We start from the raw sequence: 27,652 nt of genomic DNA on the forward strand, positions 1-27,652 counted from the left end.
ATACTCCAATTAAGCCACATCAGTGTCATGTCATCATTTATTTTCTTTTTTTATTTTTTATTTTTTATTTTTAGATTTACCGGTTGATATTTATTGAGCATCTCCTTAAATTCAGGTTTTACTTTATCTCCAATTCTATCATGTGTCTCTCCATTAATCCAAACTCTTCAAATGCCACTATTATATGGAATTCTAACAGTCACCAATAGATTACAACCTCCTCACCTCCTCTATCTATTGTAACTTCTTCCATTTATTAGGTATGATATGGTAAATAACGCCATGTGGCAAACATTTGACCATGCATTAATACTTAGTATTCTCATAAATAAAATAAAATAAAATAAAAACTCAATTTCCTATTTTTAAATTTTATTAGATCTTATTATCAATAGCTTTCCCGTGCATCACAAAGATTGACAACTAGTTAGAGTAAAATTTAACAAAACCAATGGATGGTTTAGACAACACAACCATCTCCGTTTATGGGATAGTCAAGGAAACTCAGTGTCAGTGATGTTCCAGATTTACTTTCATGGGGACCAACATCATCTAGGCCAAGTGGAGGAGACATAATACTAACAACATGCAGCCCTGATCAGTGACACAGAAAGGTTTTTGATAGATTGCTCAAAGCCCTTTTTTCTCGTCTAAAAAGCTGTTTCAGACAAAGCCTACCTGCTTTTATATATCCTCTGCAACTCATGCCCCTACATTACAAACCACTAACCTTTCACTTCCTTCCATTATAACAAAAATCCTATCCACTTCAAACACTTATTTCTGTGTCTGTGAAGAGAAGTCATGGATTTCATTCACCAAATCATGTACATTACAGTCTCTCCCAAAGTCCTAACCATGTTAGTCTTCATTCTACCAATATATATATGTTCTTCAAGCTTCTCCAGTCCAGCATAAAATCCATATTCGTTGAAGATGTGGCTGGTAAAGTAATACTTATCACTGCTGGGGCATCCTCTGGCACAAGCAAGGTTTGCACCATCCTAAGCCACTTTATGGTTAAATGTCTACTTTCTTAATAGAAGTTTTTCCCTTTTGGGACAAGTTGTGTTTTATCAAATAAAACCTCAGTTTTATTTACTTTGCATCTTCTTCTTGCTATTTTTTTTTTCTTTTCAATTAATTGTTGTGGTTTTGAAGCACCCTGCAGTTGCACGAGTATGCTAAGAGAGAAGCTTGCCTAGCCCTCATAGCAAGACGAGAGAACCATCTCCGAGAAGTTTTCCTCAAGGCTTACAAGCTTGGCTGCCCTTAAGTTATTGTGATCCCTGCAGATGTCTCAAAGGTAAGCGTTTTGTTGATGAAACAATCAGCCACTTTGGGCAGTGTTAAGAGTGAAATCAAATCTCTGCTCATTCTAGTTGCTTTTTGTATAGCGTAAGCAAGAAGTCACTTTTATTAGGCCCAAGTTAAGGAAGGTCCATGGACAATATTGCACTTGGGCTTATCCCACCATGGTCGGCCCATGGTTGGCCCAAGGACACCAGCCATTGATCGTTGTCTCAATATCCAACTGAATGATCGGCACGTACACCGATGATGTACAGTAAACCTCGGCAGACTAGTGATGCCCTGGGAAACTGCGCGGCCGACCAGATTTTGGTGACTAACACCAGTTCCAACGTGATAACTCTCATTCCCAACGAAATTTATTCTTTGTCAAGAATAATTAGTTTGGGCCCATCCACACGAGTGGGGTCCAAACTTAATCATGATTCCATCGCTAGCCTCAAGCTATAAATAGTGAAAGGGACGATGGAACAAGGGTTGGAAAATTGTATGTGAAATTGAGAGTGTAACCGAGCACATCCAAGAGAGTAATCCTGTGTGCATTCTGTTCCCAAACCCACCCAGGGACTGCCCTTTGTAGGATACCCAATCAATACCAATTGTACAAATAAATTGTGAGCCTAAAACTTAGATCCTGTAGAGTTAGGGGTTTTTGGTACGCACACTTTTAATTGGTGAGAATGTTTCATGAGCAATACTAGACACAAAAATTAAGAGTTTGGTCCACTAAAATTAAGAGTTTGGTCCAAAGTGTACCAAACTCTTTAGTTTTTGGCTAAAAAAATATAAACAAAATAGGCATTAGAAATTAGAGATATAAGCCCTTAAAAAGCAATAACATATTAACAATGATGAATATTCACAAGACTCCCTTGAAATTTAAGATTTAATAATATTGATATTACACTTATATTTGGAAAGGAAAAAAAAAAAAAAAAAAGCTACAATTCTAGCATGTGTCTACAAATGGAGGTGTACATTTTTTTTTAATATTTTTGTATATATTCAAATTAGTCAACCAATTATGATATATTTTTATTAAATTACGTTTTTTAACGCAAAATACCATATAAGACAATAAAAATATCATATTGGAAAAGTTCTGATGTAACAGATCAATTTCTATGTACCTTTCAAAGCTGATTGTCCACCAGGTACATCAACCAAAAAAAAAAATACATTTTGCTATACTATTTCATGATCTAAAAGAGAAGGTGGGAGCGTGACCTTGCAATTGCATAAATAATAATAATACAAAGAATGTGAATGGACAGTTGGTTCCGCAATTTATACTCAACTCAGAAGATTCTTTTTTCTTTTTTAAAGACAGAATATACCATGTTAACAATTGACTAAGCAATTCAGCAAAACTTAGCTGGCACAAGTCATTCAAATGTAAAACAAGTTTCCAGCTCTTCTCAGCGTTCTCGCTTCTCAGGCCTGGTCTTCTTCCAGATAGCTCATTGGCTTTGCATTTTTCTTCTTAAGCATCATCTACTTTATGTGGCAGACTCCAACTGGCAGAGGATTTTCCTTAAACAAAGAGGACTTCATCAGTCTACAATGTTTCTTCCTTGACCAAACAGCGTAATCCAGTTACACAGCAAATTAAAGGATGATGAAGTGTAAAATCAGTTTCCCCTGCCATAGCTTATACATCCGATGAAACAGCTCAACCTCCAGACCAATAAGCAGGCAATGCTTTGAAAATTGCCTCATCAATTTAAGTTATCATGGCCTCCCAACTTGGCTTGCCACACAGGTTCTGTGATCCGTGAATCTGGAATGTCATAATCAAAGAAGAGTCCTCCTGCACCCAAGATGGACACAAGATGATCTCCAGCCTTGTCAATTTTGTGAGCCAATGTTCTTCCTAAAGACTGGCAAACTGAGAGCCACTCAAGGGGATACATCAATGGGATCTAAAGAAGAACAGTGTGGTGTTTGAGCAGGAACAGTAGAATTTAGTCTTCTCAGAAGCAACCACGCATCAGATCCAGTACAGCCCTCATTCATCTCAAGAGCAATCGGTTGAGGAGACGTTGTACTCATCTCTATAAGCATTGTGCCCTGGAACAAAACATTCCCAATTGAAGAGATTGATAGATGAACTAATCTTATTCACTCTCTCACAGCTCAAAAAACTATAATAACATTTACAAAAGCATTTAATTTATAAAGTAGGCCTATTGATCTTTTAGTCAAACAGAAAGGAGAAGGGGGGGTTTTTTGGGGGGAGGAGAGGGTGAAAGATAATACCTCAAAATTCGCTAAGAATATCTGGAATTTTTTGAGCGTCTCCTTCATATCACTAACTATTTTATTGTCCAGAGAAGAAAGAGCGGCAGTGACCTCCTCTGGTGAAAAACCTATCCCTTTCTGTACAACCTAGAGTGCATAAAAAATCGATCAACAACCCAAAGTCCTACAAGCTCATATTATGAACAGAAGAAGGTAAATACTCACATCATGATGAATGAGGATCTCAGTAATCAGGCTACCATCATCAACATATGCCCGGAGCTCATATGTTGTCCGCTGCTTATATTGGAATCCCTTTACGCCAGTCAAAAAGCACTACAAATTTTGGATTCACGTTTCAAAAATATATATTTAGTAAAGTGGTAGAATAATTATAGGTGAATACTACTACAAGACAAAATAATTATACGGACAAAAAGCAACTCAAGATGCCTATTTATAAAATTGGAAATGTATCCTCTACGTATGACATCAAGTACAATCTATCTCAGTTAAAATTAATATATTTATGCCCCAGAATTTTAGCTCAAGTATCTCCTCCTCCATCCCTTAAATAAGGGGTGGAAGCTAAGGCATGTGTTCAAAATCCACTATATGTGGGTAGACTTACCGATTAAAAATATTAATATATTCACTATTGAATTAAATTGTAATGTTTATAGTCCCTCCATCTTTAAACAGTTAAAATGTAAATTCCATTTACAATTGCATGAGCATATCTTAGGTCTGAAGGGTATGTGTCCATCTAAAATTGAAGACTGCACAAGTAACAGCCACTCCAAGTCGGTCAATAGATACGTTGAGTTGAAATGAGCTAGATAAAGAATAAAACAGAATATATTGAAATGGTAAAAGGAATTATTGAAAAACGGTTGGTTCATCTCTGACATGGAAAGACTAGTCGCTAATTCAAATAAATAATCTCATAGAACATCAATTAAAAATAAATTTTTAAAAAAAAATTTGAAATGGTAAAAGGAATGACTTGCACATATATATATGATCTTTGAATTTAAGATATTACAGAGGTTTTTCATTCATAATATATGGACTATCTGATTTGCTAGCCAACTGCAGATCATTAAGGCCAGGCATTGGCAGGATGAACTGAACCAACTCAAGTGGAGCTGATCTCAATCTAACTCATAATATGTTTTGAAGACTCAAGGCACTTTCAATTGAAAGAAACAAATTATAGTGGCCATATTATCTAATTGATAAAGAAAACAGAATATATACCTTAATTTTTCCCTGAACAGAGGGCGATTTCTCCATTACTGCTACCAACTTGGCTGACAAACTAGCTAAGTAAGTAAATGGGATTTCCCGGTCACCAGATAGAATGACGGGGTGGTCTGCCTCATCAACCATATGAACATCCTCAACCTCTGAAACAGTATGAGAGGATGGATAAGGAACAGCATTTGCCCGGCTAAAGGGGAAAGTATCTATATGCATCTCCCCAAAACCCGAAATAACAGAAGATGATGTGTTAGGAACAGCATTTTCTACAGTTGCAGGAGCTGTAAATTCTTCTGTCGTCCTTTGGCTGGTGTTATTGCCAGACGGAACCGAAGTAGCACCTACAGAACCCAAATTCAGGCAAAAAATATTAATGACATACAAGCATGTACCAATTCCTGATTTGACATCTAGTATTCCCAGCATATTCCCAAATTTCTTCTATGTTCATTAACATTCCAGCATATATTGATTACTCATTTGATGACTAATTATACAATACATGCATGTGAGTAATGCACTGGAATACACCTTCTAGCTTATATGTCTTGAAAATGAAAATTGCCAGCAGGGAAAATGGCTAAATCATGTCTCAGCATTCTTACAAAAATAAAAATTTCATTTCTAACTTTTCAAATCAGGTCAACTACCACAGCTCTCCTTGACATCCTTCTTCACAGACTAGATCTTTTACTTGTGATATATTTACGGAGGGGAGATGGGTGAGGAATTAAGACAAGGAAAGAAAAGGCAATTGGAATAGCTTGTTAATCTAAGAGAACTCAATTGCATACCACATTATATCAATGGTACAATGAAATTCCAATATATATATATGAGTAATACTACAAACACAAACTATTTTACAATATTTTTACAAACTACTGATGTAGCTCTAGCATTTTTCAAATAACTATTAGTAAATAAAAATGTGATGTTAGTTTGTAGTGGGTTTAGATTAGAACTAATAAGAATTTGTCACATTAATAGTTTGTAAAAATGTTGTAAAATATATATATATATATATATGAGGTTTTATTTACTCTAGACATCCACCCTAGTCAGTACATGTATACCACAAATATAGTACCACTACCATGCATCTTAAGTGTTGTTATCAAAAAAGTATAATCTGTATATGAAAGTCAAACTGTTCATTATCAAGTTAAATGAACCCACCCCCCCCCCCCCCCCCCTTTTCTCTCCTTTCTTCCCAGAGAAAAAAAAAGTGAGTTACCTTGGTTATTTGCTCGAAAGGGAGTTGCATCTTGCAATGTGGAACTATTGTTGTGCACGGCAGCACTAACACCATTTGATGGCCATGCAGCAAGGGTTGCTCTAGTTGCTAAAGGAGGGACGACTCCTGACCTTGTTCTGCATAAGAATAGTTAAACTGAAGGTAAGACAGTAAACAAAGAAACTGCATAAAAGGTGTAAACAGCTCAGTTTAAACTGACCTTTTAAAGGTCAAGAATTACATCACATACGAGACCAGTATGAACAACTAAAATAGAATTCAACCACTACAGATTTTCAATTTACCATCCAGCACAAATGATATTTCACAAAAGTTCTAAAAGCATAACTCTCTTGACATAATTTAATATACATTCTATTTGGAAATAATTTCCTTTCGACAATTAATTTAATGACAACCTACTTCCCCTCTTGCATAAACCTCAGGTCCTTTTCATGGACCAAAATCACCTTCCTAACATTTACTCACTATAGGGAGTTGCATATATGCAACCAAAAGTAGAGGATTAAAAGCAAAGTTGCACTAAGGCTAGTGCAGCATTTAGTCACAGAAACTATAGTTTCCATCTATAACAGAATAAGCTAAAGATAATATATGTATATGTAGAAGAATAAGCTAAAGATGTTAATAGCAAAAAATGCAATATAATCAAGTGCACTTAAAGGCACTGTCATTCATTTCAAAATAAAAAAGAACAGGACAAAATGTCATTTAAAAAACCTTATAATAAATTGTAACTTTCACAGAGATCATTACATCCTTGGTGCTCAACATATACCTTTTTCCCCTAGGTGGCTTATTTATTTCGTCAACAAGTCGCAGGCGTGCTGCCTCCAACTCCTCAACCAATCCCCCTAGAACTTCAAAAGCTTCAGGGACCAGCATTAGAAGCCCATGACGTATATGTACATTACAGATGGCAACCTACAAGTCAAAAGGATGATCTGTCACTCGGCTATTGTGACATGTTTTAAAAGGAGTTATATTTTTTCAAATGGATCACTTATTAATACCAGTATGTCAGAACATGACCAACTGTAAAGAAGCAAAGAAGATATACTAGATATATCTCTTTGATTTTACCTGGCATGTGGAAATGATCAAACAACAAACAAGCGACAGGTAAAAGCAAATTCAGATAGTGAATCACAAGCAGATGGCAACAGCTGATCTCTGACACAACTTGACTAATACACTATATGTCACTAATCCCACTGCTCGTACAATTTTCTAAAGCATTTGCATAATTTTCTAGTTTAATGAATAATACACAAAGGCATAGGACCACATCTAAGTCAGATGAATTTCGTTCCAATGTATCAAAAGCTATCCTTTTTGTGGCTTCATGCCAAAACACCAACATATATGCATGATAGACAATATTTGGCACAAAAATCCATGTCATAATGCATAATGTCTTGAGGCAACCACTTGAACATCTCCGTAACACCATGCAATTGTATATGCATTTGCTTCATGGGATTTACTTTAGATTTCTTCAAGTGGCTTTAACATATTACTTGTCTCATACACAATTCATATTCAATTGTAAGCATACCTATGCAAGAGCATCATGCCTATGTCTAAATATAATTTATAAGCAGATAACTCCTCAAAATATATCAGATTCAATCTTGGAAATACACCCATTATTCAGCCAGAACCAAAAAACCATATACACAGGTGATAACTAATAAGTACCAAAAAAGACCTTCAATCCAGCAGGAGCCAAAGATTCAAGCGCTTGAATAGGCCTGTATTCCATTCCAAAAACACGTTGAACACCATCGGTCATCGATAACTTGAGACACCTCTTAATCCCGGGAGGCGCTTTCTGATACCTTCCCTTGAGAGGACAACTGATATTAACTATCTCATCAATCTATAATATAAAAAAACCCAACATGAGAGAGAGAATTTGTTTACAATTAAATTATTTAATCATAATTACTAATTATTAAACTAACATAAAAGTTTTAATTTTCTTAATTTCCCTAATAATCATAAAGTGGTTATCATTTTAATCAAAACTGCAATCAAAAAAAAAACTTTCAATTCGAAAAACCAACTTAGAATTAGTTTACAAATAAATGATTGGAGTAACAATATGGACACAACATTATTCAATTCTGTTGACATGACCTGTTGTATGATTGTATCTATTACTAACACCATGTTTATTATGTGCCAATCACAATAGGTCATGTTAGCCGTTGTTAAAAATGTTGCATCCTTAGGATGCACAGCCACTGGCATGTTTTTACTAAAAAAGAATATCATCCTGAGTAATTCTATAACCACAACCTTTAACACTCTTTTCCACAACTATCATATGTGGCAGACTACTGTCACTTTCACATTGACCCACCACTCACAGTCTGCCACATTACCCCACACCATGACGGTCCTAATTTTTCAAGAATTGACGTATCGTCTCGTGTCACGTGTCATGTTAGTGCCAGTGTCAATGTCCATGTTTCATACTTGTGTCTCTAAACTTATTGTAAATTATATAATCGTAATTACCATTAATTAACTAACAAATAAAATTTTAATTTTCTTTAATTTCATCCTAATATTGATAAAGTAAATAATCAAACACCTAAGCCACAATAATTGAAAACCAAAAAAAAAAAATCTTCGCAGAGATTCAAATCGAAATCGGACCTGCAAGACGAACGGACCAGGAAGATCGACGAGGTGCATGGAATCCACGTTGCGAGGGAGCACACCGCTCCCGGATCGATTCATATCGGAAACCAAGAACCGCTCGAAGCAAAGCTTGGCCTTCGCGTCGACGCCGAGGCTCGCGAAGCTCGGCACGGAGCTTCGAAGCGCGTCCAAGCAAGCCTCGAGCCACTCATTCTTCAGCCTCAGCCCTAACCTCCCGAGAAAATCCCCGATCGGAGAACCAGCGCCCGAGCTCTCGTGTTCACCTCCTCCTCCGGCGGTCGGATTTGTTCGCGCGGAGTCGTCGGAAACATCAGCCTCCCGGAAACCCGAGCCTTCACCGGCGGAATTTGGATTCGGATTCGGATCAGGAGGAGTGAAGTTTTCGGAGACGTCGATGAATTCTTCTTCTTCTTCTGCGTCGTCGGAGATTTCAAGCGGTTCGGATGGGTAGGGATCCGGAACTTGATTCGGGTTCGGGTTCGGGTTTTCGGATTCGGGTTGTTGAGGAATTTGGTTTTCTTGTTCTTCTTCGTCGGAGGAGGAACAGACTAGTCTGAGGCGTCTTCTAGACATTTTTTGGGGGGTTTGGGGTTTTCTTTTCTTTTCCCTCCAGTTTTGTCTTTTTATTTTGAAGTTTTGGGAGGGAAGGGAAAGTGATTGGTTTGAACCCGTACCCGGATCTGGATCCGATTTGACCCGGCCCATTTGTGGCCTGAACAATAGGCCTATAGAGGCTTGAGTTGGACCAGAAGTGGATATTGGGCTCTATAAAAGTGGCATATAAGACAAATTGGGCTTATTGTCGTTAACTTCTTAATTGGATCTTTGGTTTACCATTGATTTTTGTTATTGTGAACATGTCTGTAAAGGAAATCATGTTATAAAAAAGAGAATAGGCTAGGGGAGGAGAATTATTTTTTGATGATCAACATCATTTAAGAAATTGTGGTTTGATCAACATTCTAATGTAAACCTGATTAGTATTTTGAAGTCCTAAGGCCTATTTGGTACGTGTATTTAAATAACAATTTTCAGTTTTTTTAAAAATACGTATGGGTGAAAAAGTGTGTGAAAATATATATAATATTGTTTAAAAACTGAAAACATGTATTTAAAAACATGTACCAAACATGCCTCTAATTTTTCAAAAAATTGCAAAATTAGAACACAAGACAGCCTCTTATTGGTTCTTGTCCATTACTCTTGGAGAAAAAGTGTATCTAGAACCAATTTTGGTGGATGCAGTTGTAAACACAAAACACTAACACATGTAATGGGATAACCAAGTAAACCCACTTTCATGTAATCACTAGTTGCGAAACCAAAACTTTTTCTTAGGGGGACAACGAGTGAAACTTAAAATATATTTTTCATTTTAAAGAAAAATTGGTGTGGTTCTCAACATTTCATGTAATATTTAAATTTTTTTTATAGACTTATTAGTCTTATGTGACATCATTCTAGATTGTTGGTCTTTCTATAAATTGCTTAGAAAGCAATTCCTTTTCAAGATGAGAGCAATTCCTTGTCTTGAAGATGAGATGAGAGGAATCTGGGGTGAGGTGAGGTGAGCTCTAGAGAGGTGTTATCATTTGATTTATCAAATGGTAAAATTGGGTTTTCAATAAAATGTTTGGGCAATTTGGTAATTGAAGACAACCTCCAACGGTAAAATTTATGAATACGCATTAGTTATTGCAAAAGACTCTGAAGAGCTGTCTTGTTTTAAAGTGGAGTTCCTTCACATTTCGAAATACAACTTTTTAGATAAAGTAGCTTTTAAAATCTTACCAAAGGCATATATTATTTATTTGGTTTCAAAAAGCACTTTTTGCCAAAGGAAAGTGCAAACAAACGGACACTAAAATAGGAGAAGAAAGTGGGGTTGAGGGCAAAAAGTGTTGCTTTTCAATGGAAATAAAAGCAATGAAGAAGTTGGCCATAGTGTTGGTCGTCATGGTGCTGGGATTCTTGGTTTTGGGTCTGGACTCTGGACCCAGTGGAGTGTGCCTTTGGAATTCAACTAAATCCTTGCGCACTTCCTCAATGCATTGCTGAATGCAAAAAAAGGAGTTGCAGGAAAAATCTATTGTTGCAACCTGTGCAATGAGGTCTCAATGGAAACTTTGCATTTACTTAGGTTGAAAGCAACATTTAGATGTTGGTATGAATTATTTAACTACTTCTTTGTACTTCATGTAGCCTCTAATTGTATTTCATGTAGCCTATAATTGTACTTCGTTGTGCAAGCCAGCAATAATATTGGTGTGTTTTATGTTCATGCTGTGGATTTCGAAAGCAGTATAGGTATAGTTAATAGGATTTACTGTAAATGAGGAGAAAGTAGCTAAAGTATCACTATGAAAGCCTAGAAAGGCAAGCAAATATAGATAGCTAAAGTATGAATTGTGTACTAAAATGATTCACAAACTAATCGCATAGATATCAAGTGGTCATTTCTTTAACTGGCCTTTTTAAAATGTAATGTGACCACTGCTTATAATTATACCTTTCATGAACCAAAAAAAGGGGCTGTTCATTGATTCCTCAAAGGGTATGGACTTATATTGTAATGGTATGTAATCACGTCTAGGTGAGAGGACTGGTCCATCCTTGACCCTTTTTAAGTTAAGGGCCCAAAAAAAAGGCCTCTGTGTGTGTTGGTCTGGTGTCTGGTTGACAATTACACCCAACCAAAGCTGGTAAAATAAGTGAATAGGTGATAAGGTCCAGTCTACTTTGATACCAACATGTATTATTTATCTATTATTAGAGCATCCACAGCTGTGGAGCTAAAATTTTAGCAATTTAGCTCCATAAAAAGTTATTTTATCTATTTTACCTATTTAGTTTACAAAACATGCTGCAGCAGTGAATCTATTTTAGCTTTCAACACAATAAAATAATATAAATATCACAATAAAATAATATATCTACTACAATAAAATAATATATCCCACTACCCAAAAATATTCAACCACAATTTAATTGGAAAGGTGAATAAAAAAAAAAAAAAATTATAGCTCTCAGCTACAGTGCTCATGTGTTGATACATGAGCACTGTAACACTTTAGTTAAATTTTTTTGCTTTACCTCCACTGTTGCAGGAGGATTTTTTGTGTTTGAATAGAGTTAAAATAGCTATATATCTATTTAGCTCCACTGCTCCAATTGCTCTTACTTATTAGTATTGCCTTTTCTTGGACAACATGATATCCAAGAAAGCAGCAGGTTAAAGCAGTTAAATAAGAGCCATAGTTTAGTTCCAGGCAGGCCGAATATATACTTTAGCTCTGTTTGGACTCGTATCTAAAACCTAGAGGCCCAAGCTTTTAGTCATGTGTATATAGATATATAGACAGCTTAATTTCCTTCAACCCAAACTATTAATAAAACCATTTACACTTATGATTTAAACAATTTTATAAGCATACCTTATAGGTTAAAATTATATTTTATCTTCAAAAATAATAGTAAAAATAAAATATAAAAATTTCATAGACTCATTAATTAAATAGGTTATTTATATCTATATAATATATATAGTATATAAAAGTCGAAGCCGAAAATTTATTATTATTACACTTCTGTTAAGTCATGTCACATCAACGTAACATTTTGTTCCATTTAATCCATTACAATCTAGTTTAGTAAATTCTGGTCTATTCAGTCCATTTTGGTGCACTTCTATTTACTCGGCCCAATTCAATCTATTTGGTCTGTTTCAGTCTAACTTAGTCCACTTTGATCCATGTAGGTCCAATTCGGTCCATTTTGGTTATTTCAGTCTATTCGGTCGATTAGGTCCTTTTCTTTTTGGTCTACTTCAGTCCAGTAGAAGGTGATTCTCTCTCTCTCTCTCTCTCTCTCTCTCTCTCTCTCTCTCTCTCTCTCTCTCTCTCTCTCTCTCTCTCTCTCTCTCTCTCTCTCTCTCTCTCTCTCTCTCTCTCTCTCTCTCTCTCTCTCTCTGAGTGGATTTTTTATCCTATCTTGCATCCCTATTTTAAGTTGATAAATTTTTGTGTTTTTAATGTCTCTACTTTGGGTTGATACTCTCCCTCTTATGGCTATGATTTGATTTTTGCTCAAGTAATAATTAGTTTGGAAGTGAGAATTTGAGTGTATCAAGACACAATCTACATAACTATATATTTGATTTGATTCTTGAATGTTCTATCAATTTTTTAAGTAATATTAATTGTAATTATGTGATAAGTTTTTATTATCATGATAATCTCCTTATGAAAATGAAAAATTTTAACTTTAAATTTTAGTAGGAAAAATATTGTGGGGGGTAAAAGCTCTTGAATAAACGTTTGAGCTTTGTGTTTGATTAGTTGGTACAAATCTGTTCAATCAGGGTCTCTAGGCCCACAGGTCAGTCCGCACTATAGTGATCAGAGGAGTTGTCCGAGGAGGAGTATCTCCTCGGACAGGCCCAGCAAAGGCCCTAGGACTTGCTAAACGGTTTAAAGGCAGAATTTTGGAAGATCTATGGGGTAAAGGTGTGATCCAAGCACCCTTTAGAAACAAAAACGTGTGAGAAATATCTGAGGGAAAAGCTGCTATCACCGTATTAAAGACCCTGCATCTACCTTCCTAACCGCATTAATGGGGAAATGACCTCTGAACAGTAGAATTCAACATTCCTGCTATTATTTAAAGTCTTCAAGAAGGTGGTGGATAGGACAAGTATCTAGGGGAAGATTTGTATGACACGTGGATAAAACATGGGAGAAGAAGAAGTATATAGGAGGACAAGAGAGGAAAGGAGAAGGGGGCGGTTTCTTAGTTAAAAAAAAAGAATTAAGAATTGTAATCTTTGACATAGAAAGAAAAGGAATATACAACTCATCATCGGCTTACGTCCGAGGAGGTTTCTTTGTTATATTTACTTGTCATTTGCATAGATTGTAGCATTCGAGCCTGTTAATCAACTTCCAATACCCCAAACTTAGGTTTCAAATCCATACTCTACAAATTTCATTGTATAAGGCTCATTGGGCCTGAGCCCATCACCTGCTTTTGGGTCCGGGTACAATCGTGCACTTACAAATATAATACATAATAACAATAGTTAGAACTTAGAAGAATATAGACCACTTCAAAAAAGAATAATAACAATCAAAACACCAAAAATACTAAAATTATATATTTATAAAAATATAGAGATAGAAGTTACTCTTAAAAATTGTTTAATTTTTAGAAAAAACAAATTGTCTAAACTAAAATTTGAAGAATAAATTATACATTACATCACATCTCAAAATAATTATATATTCTTACACATCACATGCACCTGCGACTAATGTAACTAAAAGTACACATAAATCATTTTATTAATTGTCACGTTGTGAATTTGAGAAAATTTTCACAAAACCTGTTCATATATACACACACACTTAAAATGTGGAGTTGCAAGACTACTTGTTTGTTTCCCAAAACATATTCACGGGTTAAGTTTGACTGCTAATAACTGATCTTGGGCTTTTATGGGAAAGGGATAAAAAGGCATGAAGGAGGATACATAATAATTAATATAAAGAACCTTGTCCCCCCCATGTTATTCTGTTCCAAAAGGTTGATTCAGTTCACGGGTTGCTTATGACTAATAAGATCTCGTTGTAGAACTGTAGAAGTAGAACACAACACAGTGGTACTTAGCAGAACTAAACAAGGCAAGAAAAAATGGCAACCCAATGACAATTGACAAGTATAGAAGCTATTTCAACCTAAGTTTCTATATTTAAAGAGATAAAAAAAATTTTCAAGATATTTATTATGAACGTTGTGGCAGCGTGCTGTAATTAGTACTATTAAAAGTGATATGAATAACTTCTTCGTTATCTTCAACTGTTGAAATTGCACGTTTCAATCACAATTTATTACGTAAATAATCGTGAAAATAAAAAAATGCGAAACTTACACTGTATCCTTACCTAGTATCTAGTTGAGTTGTGACATTCTTTGTCAAATTGAACTTGCATAAAAGGGAATCCAAGAACACGTAGTAGATTCTTATTAAAGGCAAAAGGACGTGCAATGGGTGCATCCTCAATTGTCCTCAAGTAATCTTGTGGCCCTCCAAATGACCTTCCCTTAAGTCCTTTCTAAGAATTTTACGGACTTTCCTTCCTTAAAGGAGAAAACGGTACCCAAATTTGTTTGCTTTTACCAAAGCTTTGCTTTTTTCCTTTTTTATTGTCTTTTGAGGTGAAGGATTGAACAACAATCTCTTCAGCTAGAAGTATCTCAGAAATTTCCTTACACCTTGATATGACCTTGATCAACTTGATGATTCATCTTGGCTATTGTTAGATAACAACAAAGAAAAGAATAATCTACAATAAAATGATAACGAACATGGTTGGTATTACGTAAATAACATATATAATATGATAAAATTTGGAATTACTTTCTAATCTTGTATAAAAGTTGATACAACAATTTATAAGTTAGAACTTAGGTAAATGTATTTGGGGGTTCCAATTAACTCAATTAAAACAATCTCTTATCAGTTATCACCGAATAAAATATCTAGAGTTCGAATCTTAATTATACCAAAAACCGAAAGATGTCTTAACTTAATGATGTAAGCTAGAATTTACATCAATGTATCCAGTGGGTTCCAGTTAGTTCAACTAGGACAGTCTCTTGTCGCCATTTAAAAGATCTAGCATTCACATCCCACTTACATCGAAAACCAAATACTGCCTTAGTCTAATGATAAAAAAAAAAATGTATTCTTTTTTTTATTTTTTTGAGAAAGAAAAAAAAAAGTATTCTAAGTGCAGCATAACTCTAACAACAAATGACTTAATTCGGTCATTAAATCAACTTGAAAGAGGTGGTATTATACTAGCATATTTTAAATGATGATACAACTTTCTTCAATTAAGTGTAAATAAAGAAATCTGATCCAGAATTAAATTTAAACCCCAGCTGGATACGACTGTGATGGACCTTTTGCAATTGAATAAGCAGGAAAAAAATGATACACGTAGTTCACAATGGTATAATAACTAGCTAGCTTGAGGTAATTAATTACCACATCATTATTTTTCTCTCTCAATTAATTAGTGTGGTGTAGCACTTGTACTGCTCGAACTAAAACAGAACCTATTAAACTATGCCAAATGAATGCTACAGCTAAAAATAGCTGTGTGCCTCTTAATTAGGCATTTAGGTGAGCTAAAATTGAGAAATCTTGAGGCTCAGATTCAAACACGTCACACTTTTAGAACCAACCTAGCTATAAAATTTTATTTTCCACCCAAAGAGAAAAAAAGTCACCTCTTCTAGAAAGTTAATTTGATGAAGTGTAATCCAAAGTTATTGCTGAATAGTGAATAGAAGCTTGGTTTATTAATTAGCATCCAAACAACTCCCCAACAACTCCCCAAATATAAAGTTACTGGATTTGGAACAACCCTGCCAGAAAAGTCTATCATGCCTAAAAAGATAATAATAATGGAAATGATGGGTTTTTAACTTCTAGCATTTGAATAAGAAATCCGGGGTTCAATCCCTACCTACATAAAAAATCGATTAATATTTTGATTTGATGATAAAAAGCATAATCATCAAAAGCAGACATCATAAGTTCAATACCTTTCAAAAAAAAACTTATGGCATTTGATGATTGTTTTTTTTATTATCACTTTAAGATTATAGTTTTTGTTTTCATATACAGATGGGATATGTGACAAGAAAACATTGTTAGATTCACTAACTAAAACCTACAATGATATAGAAAGTTTGAGACAAACAAAAGCAAAAAGATCCAGTATCCTTGGACTTGCCACGTTTGTTGTTTTAAGATCACTCTAGTTGTTGTCACAGTTTTATCTATTAGGAAAAAAACAGTAAGTTGAATAGTCTCATATCTGCAATTCTGCATTGTCAAGCTAACATATGTATCACTGTACTTTTCTTTGTCCTTATCTCAAATGTAAACTACAATATCCCCTAGCCTTATCTATGCCTTAGAAATTTCACAATCTCATTGTTATGTCATCCAATTAAGGAAAAGCTTAATTGGTTATTTGCTAAAAGTTTAACTTAACAAAAAAATATTGAAGCTTGGTACAGAAATAAATACAATTTCTGCTTCATTATCATAATTTTAACCCTGTAAATTCTAATGAACTTGAAAATGATCATGTAATGCCAGCCACGTGAATTCAAATTCCTAAGCAGTGTACGGACACAGCTATGTGTGTGTATATATATAGGAATTAAGAATCCAGTTTGGCAGCTTTAACTGTTTCCATGAAACACTTTTGTCCATCTAACTAAACACGGTTGCTCCAGCTCTATACGTTACAGAACAGTTGCTCTGTAGGTTAGCTGTGCCATTTATTAACTCTTTTCAGCTCCTATATTTAAATTTCAAACGGCCATGCACTTCACTAAGTTCACACTGCTTCCTTTATTGTTGTTTTTTTTTTTGGTTTTTCACACACTGTGTCTCTTTTAGTTGTGGTATATTTTTGTAGTTTGAGTCTGGCTTTTCGGGAGGTTTGGGATTGCTAACAATGGATGATGTGTATGCAAAGTTTATTAGCAGAATGAACCCCACAAGGTAATGGAACTCTATCTTTCTTGCTTATATGATCTTTATGAAAAATCGGTTTCTGGGTGTGTTTTTTTTAGAGACCAAAAAAAAGTTCTCTGATTTTGCTTGTGTTTTGCTGTCCTAGATTTTGGGACATGAATTGAACTGTTTGAAAAAGAAACTTATTTTGCCTTTGTGGGAGCTATTAGAACTTCTTATAGGCTAACTCTGAACTTGTTTATATATTCTGCATGTTATGTATGGTATTGGATAAGTTAGTAAATCAAACTTTGCTACATAGCCCAGCCTGCAGCTTGGATTTGAATTTTGGACTTCTCTTGCTTTCAAAATTTTGAGCTTTAAAGATTTATAGCACAATTGACATAACTTTTGTGGTTGCAGAGTTGTGATTGACAATGAATCTTGTGAACATGCCACCATTATAGAGGTAAGTCCTCCTGGTCTCCATTGTCTAATTGGCAAACTGAACTGTCATGTTATGTACATAATGTTGTAATATGTTTTTGGGGTTTTTTTTTCCCCTCAGGTTGTTAGTGCTAATAGACATGGATTACTCCTTGAAGTTGTCCAAGTACTTTCAGACTTGAACCTCATCATAACAAAAGCGTACATCTCCTCTGATGGAGAATGGTTCATGGATGGTACGCTTGCATTTTTTTTCCCTGCTGGAAGCTATTGTTACAATTTCAAATGGTTAGAAAGCATTCATTTCTCTCTCTAATTTCTCACTCTGATTCTCAATTTCCAGTATTTAATGTGACTGACTGTGATGGGAACAAAATTAGAGATGAAGGGTTCCTCAATTATATACAGAAGGTAAGTGATCACAGAAAACTATTCCTCAATTTCCTTCTTTTCATTTGGTTGGTATATTTCAAATTTTCTAGTCCTTTTAGTTCAAGATTACCCTTAGTTTCATGTGAAAGCTTGCTTTGCTTCCATGATTGGTTTGGACACGATAGCATGATATATGCTGAATTTATGAAGCTCTTTTTATTTACACCTTGTTGCATGATTGCACTATCTTTTTTATTTTTTTGGAACTTCTATATTCTTCTATTTCATCCTCAAACTTATTGATCGATTTTGCAGACTCTTGAAACTGATGCATTGAGAGGGCTAAATGGGGTAATGCCCTGCAAGGAGCACACATCAATTGAACTAACCAGCACCGACAGGCCGGGGTTGTTGTCCGAAATTTTTGCAGTGCTCACAGACCTAAGATGCAATGTGGTAAACAGTGAAATCTGGACACACAATTCTAGAGCTGCGGCTGTTATTTATGTCACAGACCAGGAAACTGGAGGAGCAATTGAAGATCCAAAACATCTCTCCATGATGAATGAACTGCTATGCAATGTCCTCAAAGTAAATAGCAATTTTAAGACGCCGAGATTGAAAATATCCTCCTCTGGGATAATGCACACACAAAGAAGATTACATCAGATGATGTTTGCTGATAGGGATTTTGAAAGGCTTGAAGGTGTCAAGCATAGTTCAAGAAACCATGTGTGTGTATTAGATTGCAATGATAGAGACTATACCGTCGTCACTGTAAGATCCAAAGACCGGCCAAAGCTTTTATTTGACACTCTCTGCTCTCTAGCAGATATGCAATATGTGGTATTCCACGGGACAGTCATCACAGAAAGAATGGAAGCTTACCAGGTAAGATTAAAACTCACTAATCATCTCTCTCACAATACTGAGTCTAAACTTATTAGAGAGATGTGCATATGCCAGATGCACAATTTATCTTCATTTGTCTCACAATGTGAAGTATACACGTTATGAATTTTATTCCAGTTCTGCACATTTCCTTAATCTCATCCAGTCAGACCTTTGTAATAACAGTCATTTCCTTGTAGGAATACTACATTAGACATACGGATGGGCTTCCTGTAAGTTCAGAAGCTGAGCGACAACGCGTTATAGAATGCCTTGAAGCAGCCATCAAGAGGCGAGCCTCTGAGGTAGATAACTGACTTCAGGGTAAAGAATTTCATGCATTGGATATATGTATCTTCTCTCTCACAACGTGTGGATCTCACATCTGTGAGAGGGACGACAGATACATCCAATGCATGAAATAATTTGGCACTTAGAGAAGCATCCTTTGTTTTTGTCATTTTCTAAGAATTGAGCTCTGGTGCAGGAACTGGAATTAGAACTGTGCACTGATGACAGACTTGGACTCCTTTCAGATATTACCAGGATATTTCGTGAAAATGGTTTGTGCATTAGGCAAGCAGAGATCTCAACGAGGGGTGGAAAAGCAAAAGACACTTTCTTTGTCACAGATGTGTATCGCAAACATGTTGACCCCAAAATCATTGGTTTGATTAAGCAACAGATAGGACAAAACATATTACAGGTTAAAGGGAACTTGAATGTGTCTCCGAAACTTCCTCAGGAGACGGCAAGAAGTTTCCTCTTCACAAACCTTTTTAGAAGTCTTGGCTCTCAAAATTTTGGGCTCATGAGATCCTACCCATAGTTTGCTCATGCTCTTTCTTGGAAGGGAAATTGAGGGCTGCCTCTTGAACTATACTAGGGACAGAACAGAATCATGTTATAGACTTATAGTCACCATCTATGCTAGGAATGATTGTAAACCATTTTATTTGGTCTGTGTGTATGTTTTTTTGTACAGGGTGAAACGAATAAATTGTACAAAATATAAGGTAAAATTTGATTATACAGTATTGATAAAGGAATTGTGTAAAACAAAGTCATGGCAATGAAAATGCTAGACACTTAAAATGTAAAATCAACTTTCTCAATAAATAAAAAAATGTAAAATCAAGGCGACACCTTCAGATTGAGATTGAGAAGGGTTGAAGAAGAATACAAAAATAGCAATGAATTTTGGGCTATGGGCGTTTCTAAAGAGGTTAAATGAAACTAATGTCTAATGGTTACAAGATCAGTGTTCAACAGCCCTAATTGTATGCCTAACTACAATTGGCAGTACAAGCAATTTCAGCTAGACCAAAAGAACTAGCCATCAAAGGATAAATCAATATCCTTCAGATTCATCTTGGATCTCATCTTTTCTTCTCCTCCTAGGTGATGTGAACCAAAAATTTCCACATAGATAAACTACCAGACTTAAGATTTTACAGCAAAGTGATCCCTCCATCTAGAGATACCAGCATTAACTGCCCTTTGTAAAACTTCAATCCGCTCAGCTAAAAGAGAATCTTTTAGATCTTCAATTTCAGTATATTCCTTCTCCATTATCAGCTCTAGATCATCAAAATGCTTGATTTTCTGGTGCAATTTTTTCATCTACATATGCATTCAAGCAAAGAATAAATTATCAGTCCTACATACCTCTTAAACGGCACGTTTTCAACAAGAGAAAAAAGTTGAAAAGCATATGAACCATAAACAGAAATCCTAGGTTAAGAGCCACCTGTGTCTCGATTATGATTGCGACTAAGTTTTCAATCTCTCTGTCTTCCTGATCAGCTAATAATTTAGAACGGGCAGCAGCTGTGCCAAGAGCTGTTCCAATGGAAGCTCTAATTCGCACAGCTAGGGGTATATCATCACTCTTTAGGGATGTATCCTGAGTTTCTGTATGAAGTTCATATGATATGGTTAGGAGAGACATGATCCAACAATCAATCACCCAATAGAATAATATAAAATGGATGACCAGATAATTAGCAATAGTGAGTGTGGGTGATGATATCAGGCAGCCACATAGGAATGAAGCAAAATTATGAAACACAAGGATTCTTTGAATTGACATTATGTTATGTTTTGGATTAAAGTGGGGGAAAAGCACAGAAAAATCAATGTATTTCAGAAGACTAGCATCCGCATCTTTGCACCTAACAACACATACCTGATTGAGTGGACGTTTCCTTCAGCTTAGAATCTTCATCCTGAAGGACTCTGAAAAAGATAAGAGAATATTTAAAAACCATAGTACAAATATAAAGGGAAATAAATACTCCCAAAGGCATCAGAAAAAAGGTAAATAATTAATGAAAGAAGGAATGAATGAATAACCTCTCTTGCTCGAAACTTGTAGTGGGAGAACATATCCCATTAGAAATATGATCCTCATCAACGTCAAAAGTCTCTCTTGGTAATGAGTTTTCATCACAAAGCGCTGTAACAGCAGCCTCAGCTGCAGCAGCAGTGATTTCTGGACCAACCATGGTTGAGATGAGAGCTACCTAATGGAAACGCAATTAACTTCTTGTTGTGGGTAATAACAGGGAAAAGAATAAAAGGTCTGACAACAACCCCCCCCCCCCCCAAAAAAAAAACTTCAATAAAGATTTTTTTTTTTTTTGATAAGTAAAAAATCTTCCAATAAAGAATTAAAATGGTATATGTGATTCTCTTCATTTAATTGCAAGAGCAAAGTTCAGTTAACCAAAATTTATTAGGTATATATATACTAGTTTTTTTTTTTTTTTTTTGAAAAGTAAGAAAACATTTATTAAACAAGGCAACTGCTCCTAGCATGAAGTAACAAAAATATATATATGAGTCCGTTTGGATAGAACTTATTTTGCTGAAACTGAAAACTGAAAACACTGTAGCAAAATAATTTTTAAATGTGTGAATAGTACTGTGAGACCCATTTTTAATGAAAAAGTTGCTGAAAAGTAAAATTTGTGGGACCCATGAACAGTGCATTTGTGCACTGTTCATGGCTGAAAAGTCAAACCTTGCGGCTGGGTTAAAAAAATTTTAAAAAAATTTAAAAAAAAAAGAAGCAAAACGCGGACGTGGACGCAGAAACTTGGATCCAAATGCCCTCTATATATACAAAAAAGCAATAACTTATATTAGTAAATTACATGCACACTTAGTTGATTTTGACTTTTGAACCCACGACTGCACACTCCACCCATGGCTGTGGGATGAGGAAGTGTCATTTGGCGGTTTGAGTCAGGGTTCATTGGCCAATATATATTAGGTATATGAAAGAAAAGTAATAAATATTTCATAACTATTTAACATAAAAGAACTCCTTTTTTCTGTTTTTCTTCCCACCATCAATTGTGTGCCACTTTTCTTTTTCTTTTTTTTTTACAAATCATTAAGCACATTTCACAACTTTTTGTCTTTCTCAAGCACTTTTACATAAATGGAATTTAAATAAAAAACTCACTTTACAGCGATAAATCAATTTAAAAGCCAGATTAAAAATAATAATTATATGTCCCAAAAAAAAAAATGCTTGCTGTTAAGTTCTGCAAAAAAAAAAAATGGAGGTCTCCTACCTGTTTCATAAGTGAACCACCTGCATCTGAAAGGGAAGTGATCCGCTGTTTCTTTGAAGGAGGACATTCGTCCACAGCATCTCCATTCTGCTCTTTTTCATTTATCTGTTCTTGAGATTGACCCTCTATTTTGAGACTTTCATGAAGCTCAGATGACGATAACTGAATTGGATTTGCACCATTCTTATTGCCATTGAGGCCACCAAAATTACCATATCTGTGGGAAGAACCCAACATAAGCTCTCCAAAAGGCAGTTCAATGAGTTTCGCTATACAATCAAGTTTGCTTTTGTTTTGAAAATTTTGAGCAACAAGCTCCCAGTCATCCCCATGCTTCATAACTGATTCTAAAAGAAGTAGGGTTTCTGCCTCAGTCCACGTAGCTCCTTGATTACTACTGTTTTCAACATGCCCAATTTGTTTGAATTCATCCATAGACCTGTTCTCCCCATAATTTTGATTTTTGAAACAGTTTATGCAAATAATGAATTCGCCCTGTCAATGAAGCAATTAGAACAAGGACTTAAAATTTTAGTGTAAAAAAATCAAGCACAAAAAACACACAGAGAGAGAGAGAGAGAGAGAGAGATTGGACTTATACACTGATCATGCCAAAAGAGGTGAAAAAAAGGATGTTATGACGAATCTATTTCACCACCAATAGTGAAAGCCATTATTTGATACGTAGAATATTTAAATAAAGCTCAGAGCACTGTCCCATTTGCATATTTAATCAATGCAATGTAAGCAATAAATAACCTGCACATCATTTGGTCCTGTTGAACCACAAAGCATACAACCTGCTTAAGTCTTAAGCTAAGCAGGTAGTTGTAATTTTGTAACAAAGACAAACATAAGTGCTGCTCAGGCAACTAAGACTAAGGCATAGTATCTTAATAAGTTCTCTAGCTACAACAGTTCCTTTATGATTTGTAAGACACCTTTTTCCTTTATAAAATTTGAGCATTTGAGGTCATGACACTCGTGTCAAACGCTCAACCATGCTTATAAAAGAATTCAACTTCATCTAATGGAAAATATGTAGAATCATGATGGTCTAAGAAATATATGTCAATAAACACATAACTAGCTGTTAGTTCTGTAATCACTTCAACCCGCACTTTTCATTAGCATAAACAATCAAAGACAAATATTTAGGTCTAATATTATATATACACAAAGATACACAACCTACGTCTGACCCCAACAACACTCATGCAAATGTCTACAAATCATAAAGAAATGTACAAACTAACTCCCAGAAAGACCTGACCAATGAGAGTATGACTAGAATGACAGTAACTGGACCATACTAGACATCTAATTGGCAGAAACAGCCAATCCCTATTTCTTAGCAATTTCTAATTGAAAACATAACCGAGATCAAAAGTAAACACAAAAGAACTACAACATCAAGGTACTATTAGAAAGCGCAGCTGACAAAGATAAATAACATTAAAAATAAATTGTAATGTAAGCAAGTTGCAAATATCGAAAACCCCATTTTACTCCACCAACCAATGTGATCATAAATTCACACACACAGATATATATATATATATATATATATATATATATATATCAAGAAAAGGCAAAAAAATTAGTAATCTACTTCAAAAACTCACAAGAGCACACGAAATTACCTTGGTATATTTATAGTGACTAGAATCACAATTGCCACCACAATTCCCACAGACCAACCCTTTCTGCTTCACCAAATCGCCAAAAACATCTGAATACGATGCCAACGGTGGCAATTTAAATCCACTCTCAACCGCATTCCCACTACTATCCCCCACAATCGGGGGCGCTGAAATAGGCTTTGGCGAATTCGGTGATGCCCCTACCCGAACTGCATTTGGGATAGTTCCCTCAACCTTAACCCTAGCCTTATCCTCCTCATCCTCCACCACAACCAAACTACTACTACTACTACTACTAACATTACTACTATTACCCAAATTAGCACTGAAATTTATCAACCCCCACTTCTCCAAGAACTTAAACACCTTGTGTAGCAAACTAATATCACCCACCAGTGATTTCCGGACATCCGTGAAAGTAAGCCGCCTCGTAGGCTCTTCTCTGTACTTATTGATGATAAAGTCCCTGTATTCCCTGTATACTTTTGGGGTCCTTGTAAATGAGCTTCCATCAAAGAAATCTCTCAGTTCAGTTCTCTCAGTATCATGGATTTCGTCCCACAAAAACCAACCTGAGAATTCAATTCAAATGTCTAAAATTAACAAAGTAACTAAAATTTTCAAAATTTTCTTTTATTTTGCTGCTAAAATATAACAAAGTCCCTTTATGCCCACACATTTCACTGGAAAATTCATGATAAACTATATTCAGGGAAATCATCACAAACGGACACATAAAATTCATTAAAAAAAAAAAATTTAAATCACAAAGCTAAAATTAACTAAAGAGAGTTATTCATAAGCTACTATACAAACTTTTCAATGCCAAATTTTCGATCTTTGTAGCTGAAAAAATATAATTTTGCAGAAATTAATTTCTACAGAGCGATTAAACCAACCTGAGAAATTCAATTTAAGTGTCTAAATTGACAAAAACAATTAACATTTTCAAATTTTTTTTCTTTTTTGCTCCTAAAATAAAACCAAAAAAAAAAAGTTGCTTTATTCCCACACATTTTACCGGAAAATTCACAGCAAATTTTTTCCAGGAAAAAATTCGCAAACAGACATAAAATTCAATCAATTATAGAATTAAATTTCTGCAGAAAATTATTCATAAGCTACTATCCGAGCTTTTCAAATGACAAATTATTTCGATCATTGTAACTGAAACCATAATAGAGAAATAGAAATCAAATTTTCCCGTTAAATCAAACATACACGTAAAAAAAAAAATTATAAATTTCACGAAGCGAATACGAAAGACTCAAAATTTGAACAATGTAACTGAAAAAGTTAAGGAATTAATCAAATTTTACCAGGAAAATTATCGAGGAATCGAAATCTGCGGAACGAGAGGGAGCGATTTAGGGTTTTGATGGAGAGCGAAGGTTAGGGTTTTCTAGAGAGAGAGAGAGAGTGAGAGAGAGAGAGACTTACTAGATTGGCTTGGAATGGTGTAGAGGTCGAGCTCTGGTTCGTCGGGTCGGAGCGGTTTAGAACTCGGGTCGCGTTGAGTCAGTTCCATCTCGGACCAGGACTGAGTTCGTGGGTGCTGACTCTTTTGAATCGTTTATAAAATAAAAATCTGTTTTTTTTTTTTTTTTTTTGGTGAGTTTGGCTTTGCTAGGCTTTTTTGGGCAGGTAGGTTGTGGTCACGGACCGATGAGATTTTCCAAGTCAACAAAATTTAGCTTTGCTATAAATACGGTGTCGTTTTTAGCGAGGTGATTTGGGGCTAGGATTGAGATCCAGTTCGGCCCAACTAGGCCTAGTTGCAAAGGTAAACTGCAATGAGACTCCTCAAATGAACTTTTTTTTTTTTATATATATAACTTACTTTTCTTTTTTCTTTTAATTTTAGGAAGGAATCTTACTATTCAAATTGTAAAAAAAAATAGTAATTGTGGGGTAATATAAATTGTCCAACCGATACTAGCCATTGTCCAAATGCCTTATAGGCAATAGAGAAGGTCAAGTAGAAGAAAGAGACCTAGTCAAGCCTAGCCTGTCAAACTATGAGTCATGCCAATGAGTTTCGTTTAGTCCAACTGCATTCAGTGAGGAGAAAAACACTCGAGTTGGCTTGCTAAGGAGACATTGCTCGAACTATGTGATTGAGGAATTTCAATACCTAAGAATGTGCTCCTAGCTGAGCACATTCCTTCAGGTATGACACCAATCATAAGGAGTAACTGTAGTGGCGATATTAGAAGGGGACAATAGGGACCTAAATATTAATTGCTAAAGTGACCAATTTAATCAGTGAACTAAACACATATTCTCATTATGATTCTAAAAATGGGGTAGAACACCTAACAAAACAGGCCTCATCATTACAAGCTCATTATTTACGCTAATATAAATAGAGAAAGACCCCAAAGGAAAGGGGGTTTAGAAAAATTAGAGAGAGATAGGTAGAGAGAAAGAGCCCACAAAGAACTTTAATTTCTCCATTGTTGCATGTTTAAGTGCCTGTTTATTTTAACTTTTCCAGCTCAAAAAGCGGGTTTTGAAAACGTCAGCCCAAAAAGCCCGTTTGGTTAGGTTCAAAAAGCAACTTTTTGTTAAAAGTTGCGTTTTGGGTTTTTTAAGAAAACGTGCATTTGCAAAATGGAGCTCAGAGCTGCAGTTGCAAAATGCGCACTTTCACATTTTCTTGGGTTTCTTTTTTTTCTTGGAGCTCATAGCCACTTTGGATGATCCAATTTCTCAGTTTGCATGTGTGTTTCAAGCATTATTCCTACTTTACCATCTCGTTTCAAGATATTTTTCTCTTTGGATCTCCCATTGTAAACTATCCTTTTTCATTCTTACATATATATAAATAGATTATGACTTGCTTCAGGCACAATCCCATTTGGCTTGACCCCACAGTAATATTTGTAATTTCTAATGAAGTTTGATTCTGCTGGACAATTAACTATTATAGATTCCTTTGCAAAGTCTGACTATTGCTTAGCTAGTATATACGTGACTTCTTATTGAAGTTTGATCATGATCGACCATTTAATATTGTCATAGCTTTTCTACGAAGTCTATAATACTAACTATTACTTATCTACTTTCAAAATTTCAATAATGACTTTGGAATTATTGGGTATTGTCCGCATTATGTTCACCAACATCTCATTTGTGATGTTTATGAATAGCTTAAGTTTAGGAAAAGGTTTATTTAATAAATAAGTCAGGTTCAAGCCTAAGTTTGCCAAGTATAACAATGTAATCATGACAATGGCGACTCTAGAATTTTTTTTCTAGCAAGGTTAATTGTGGTAGTTAGAAATTTGTCATAGAGGGGTTGGGTTAGTATAAAATAATAATAAAAAAAAGATTTTTTTTTTTTATGTACAACTTCCATTTTATATGTAAGGATCAGAGGAACTAGCGGCCCAAGCCCACTTAGAACAATGAGTTATATAGTTCAATCCCA

At 35.2% G+C, this 27,652-nt stretch overlaps 3 protein-coding genes across 5 annotated transcripts; 1 reads left to right on the plus strand and 2 right to left on the minus strand.

The window, feature by feature from the left end:
- Window positions 1-2,514: 2,514 nt before the first annotated feature.
- On the minus strand, window positions 2,515-9,326 carry LOC142630854 (recQ-mediated genome instability protein 1). The gene is made up of 8 exons (XM_075804907.1): window positions 8,741-9,326; window positions 7,785-7,955; window positions 6,852-6,997; window positions 6,053-6,189; window positions 4,813-5,156; window positions 3,778-3,888; window positions 3,571-3,699; window positions 2,515-3,381 (listed from the first exon to the last, which is right to left on the minus strand). Exons 1-8 carry the CDS (start codon window positions 9,317-9,319, stop codon window positions 3,211-3,213), a joined length of 1,788 nt encoding a protein of 595 aa, XP_075661022.1. The 5' UTR covers window positions 9,320-9,326; the 3' UTR covers window positions 2,515-3,210.
- A 7,560-nt stretch (window positions 9,327-16,886) lies between these two features.
- On the plus strand, window positions 16,887-20,617 carry LOC142631828 (ACT domain-containing protein ACR6-like). 3 transcript variants are annotated; one of them, XM_075806150.1, is made up of 8 exons: window positions 16,887-17,098; window positions 17,260-17,330; window positions 17,706-17,751; window positions 17,851-17,965; window positions 18,073-18,140; window positions 18,417-18,992; window positions 19,193-19,297; window positions 19,480-20,617. In XM_075806150.1, the coding sequence occupies exons 2-8, from the start codon at window positions 17,284-17,286 to the stop codon at window positions 19,819-19,821; spliced, it is 1,299 nt and encodes a 432-aa protein (XP_075662265.1). In that variant the 5' UTR covers window positions 16,887-17,098; window positions 17,260-17,283; the 3' UTR covers window positions 19,822-20,617. The 3 variants fall into 3 exon arrangements, with proteins under 3 accessions (XP_075662265.1, XP_075662266.1, XP_075662264.1); XM_075806151.1 differs by lacking the exon at window positions 16,887-17,098 and having other exon boundaries at window positions 17,168-17,330; window positions 19,529-19,814; XM_075806149.1 differs by lacking the exon at window positions 16,887-17,098 and having other exon boundaries at window positions 17,171-17,330.
- LOC142631827 (SWI/SNF complex subunit SWI3A) lies at window positions 20,088-25,827 on the minus strand. Its single transcript, XM_075806148.1, has 7 exons — window positions 25,660-25,827; window positions 24,220-24,791; window positions 22,577-23,071; window positions 21,348-21,517; window positions 21,181-21,230; window positions 20,743-20,906; window positions 20,088-20,615 (listed from the first exon to the last, which is right to left on the minus strand). The coding sequence occupies exons 1-7, from the start codon at window positions 25,745-25,747 to the stop codon at window positions 20,436-20,438; spliced, it is 1,719 nt and encodes a 572-aa protein (XP_075662263.1). The 5' UTR covers window positions 25,748-25,827; the 3' UTR covers window positions 20,088-20,435.
- Between the last annotated feature and the right edge of the window lie 1,825 nt (window positions 25,828-27,652).

Source organism: Castanea sativa, chromosome 4 (assembly GCF_040712315.1).
Source record: "Castanea sativa cultivar Marrone di Chiusa Pesio chromosome 4, ASM4071231v1".
In the NCBI taxonomy this organism is placed as follows: Eukaryota; Viridiplantae; Streptophyta; class Magnoliopsida; order Fagales; family Fagaceae; genus Castanea; species Castanea sativa.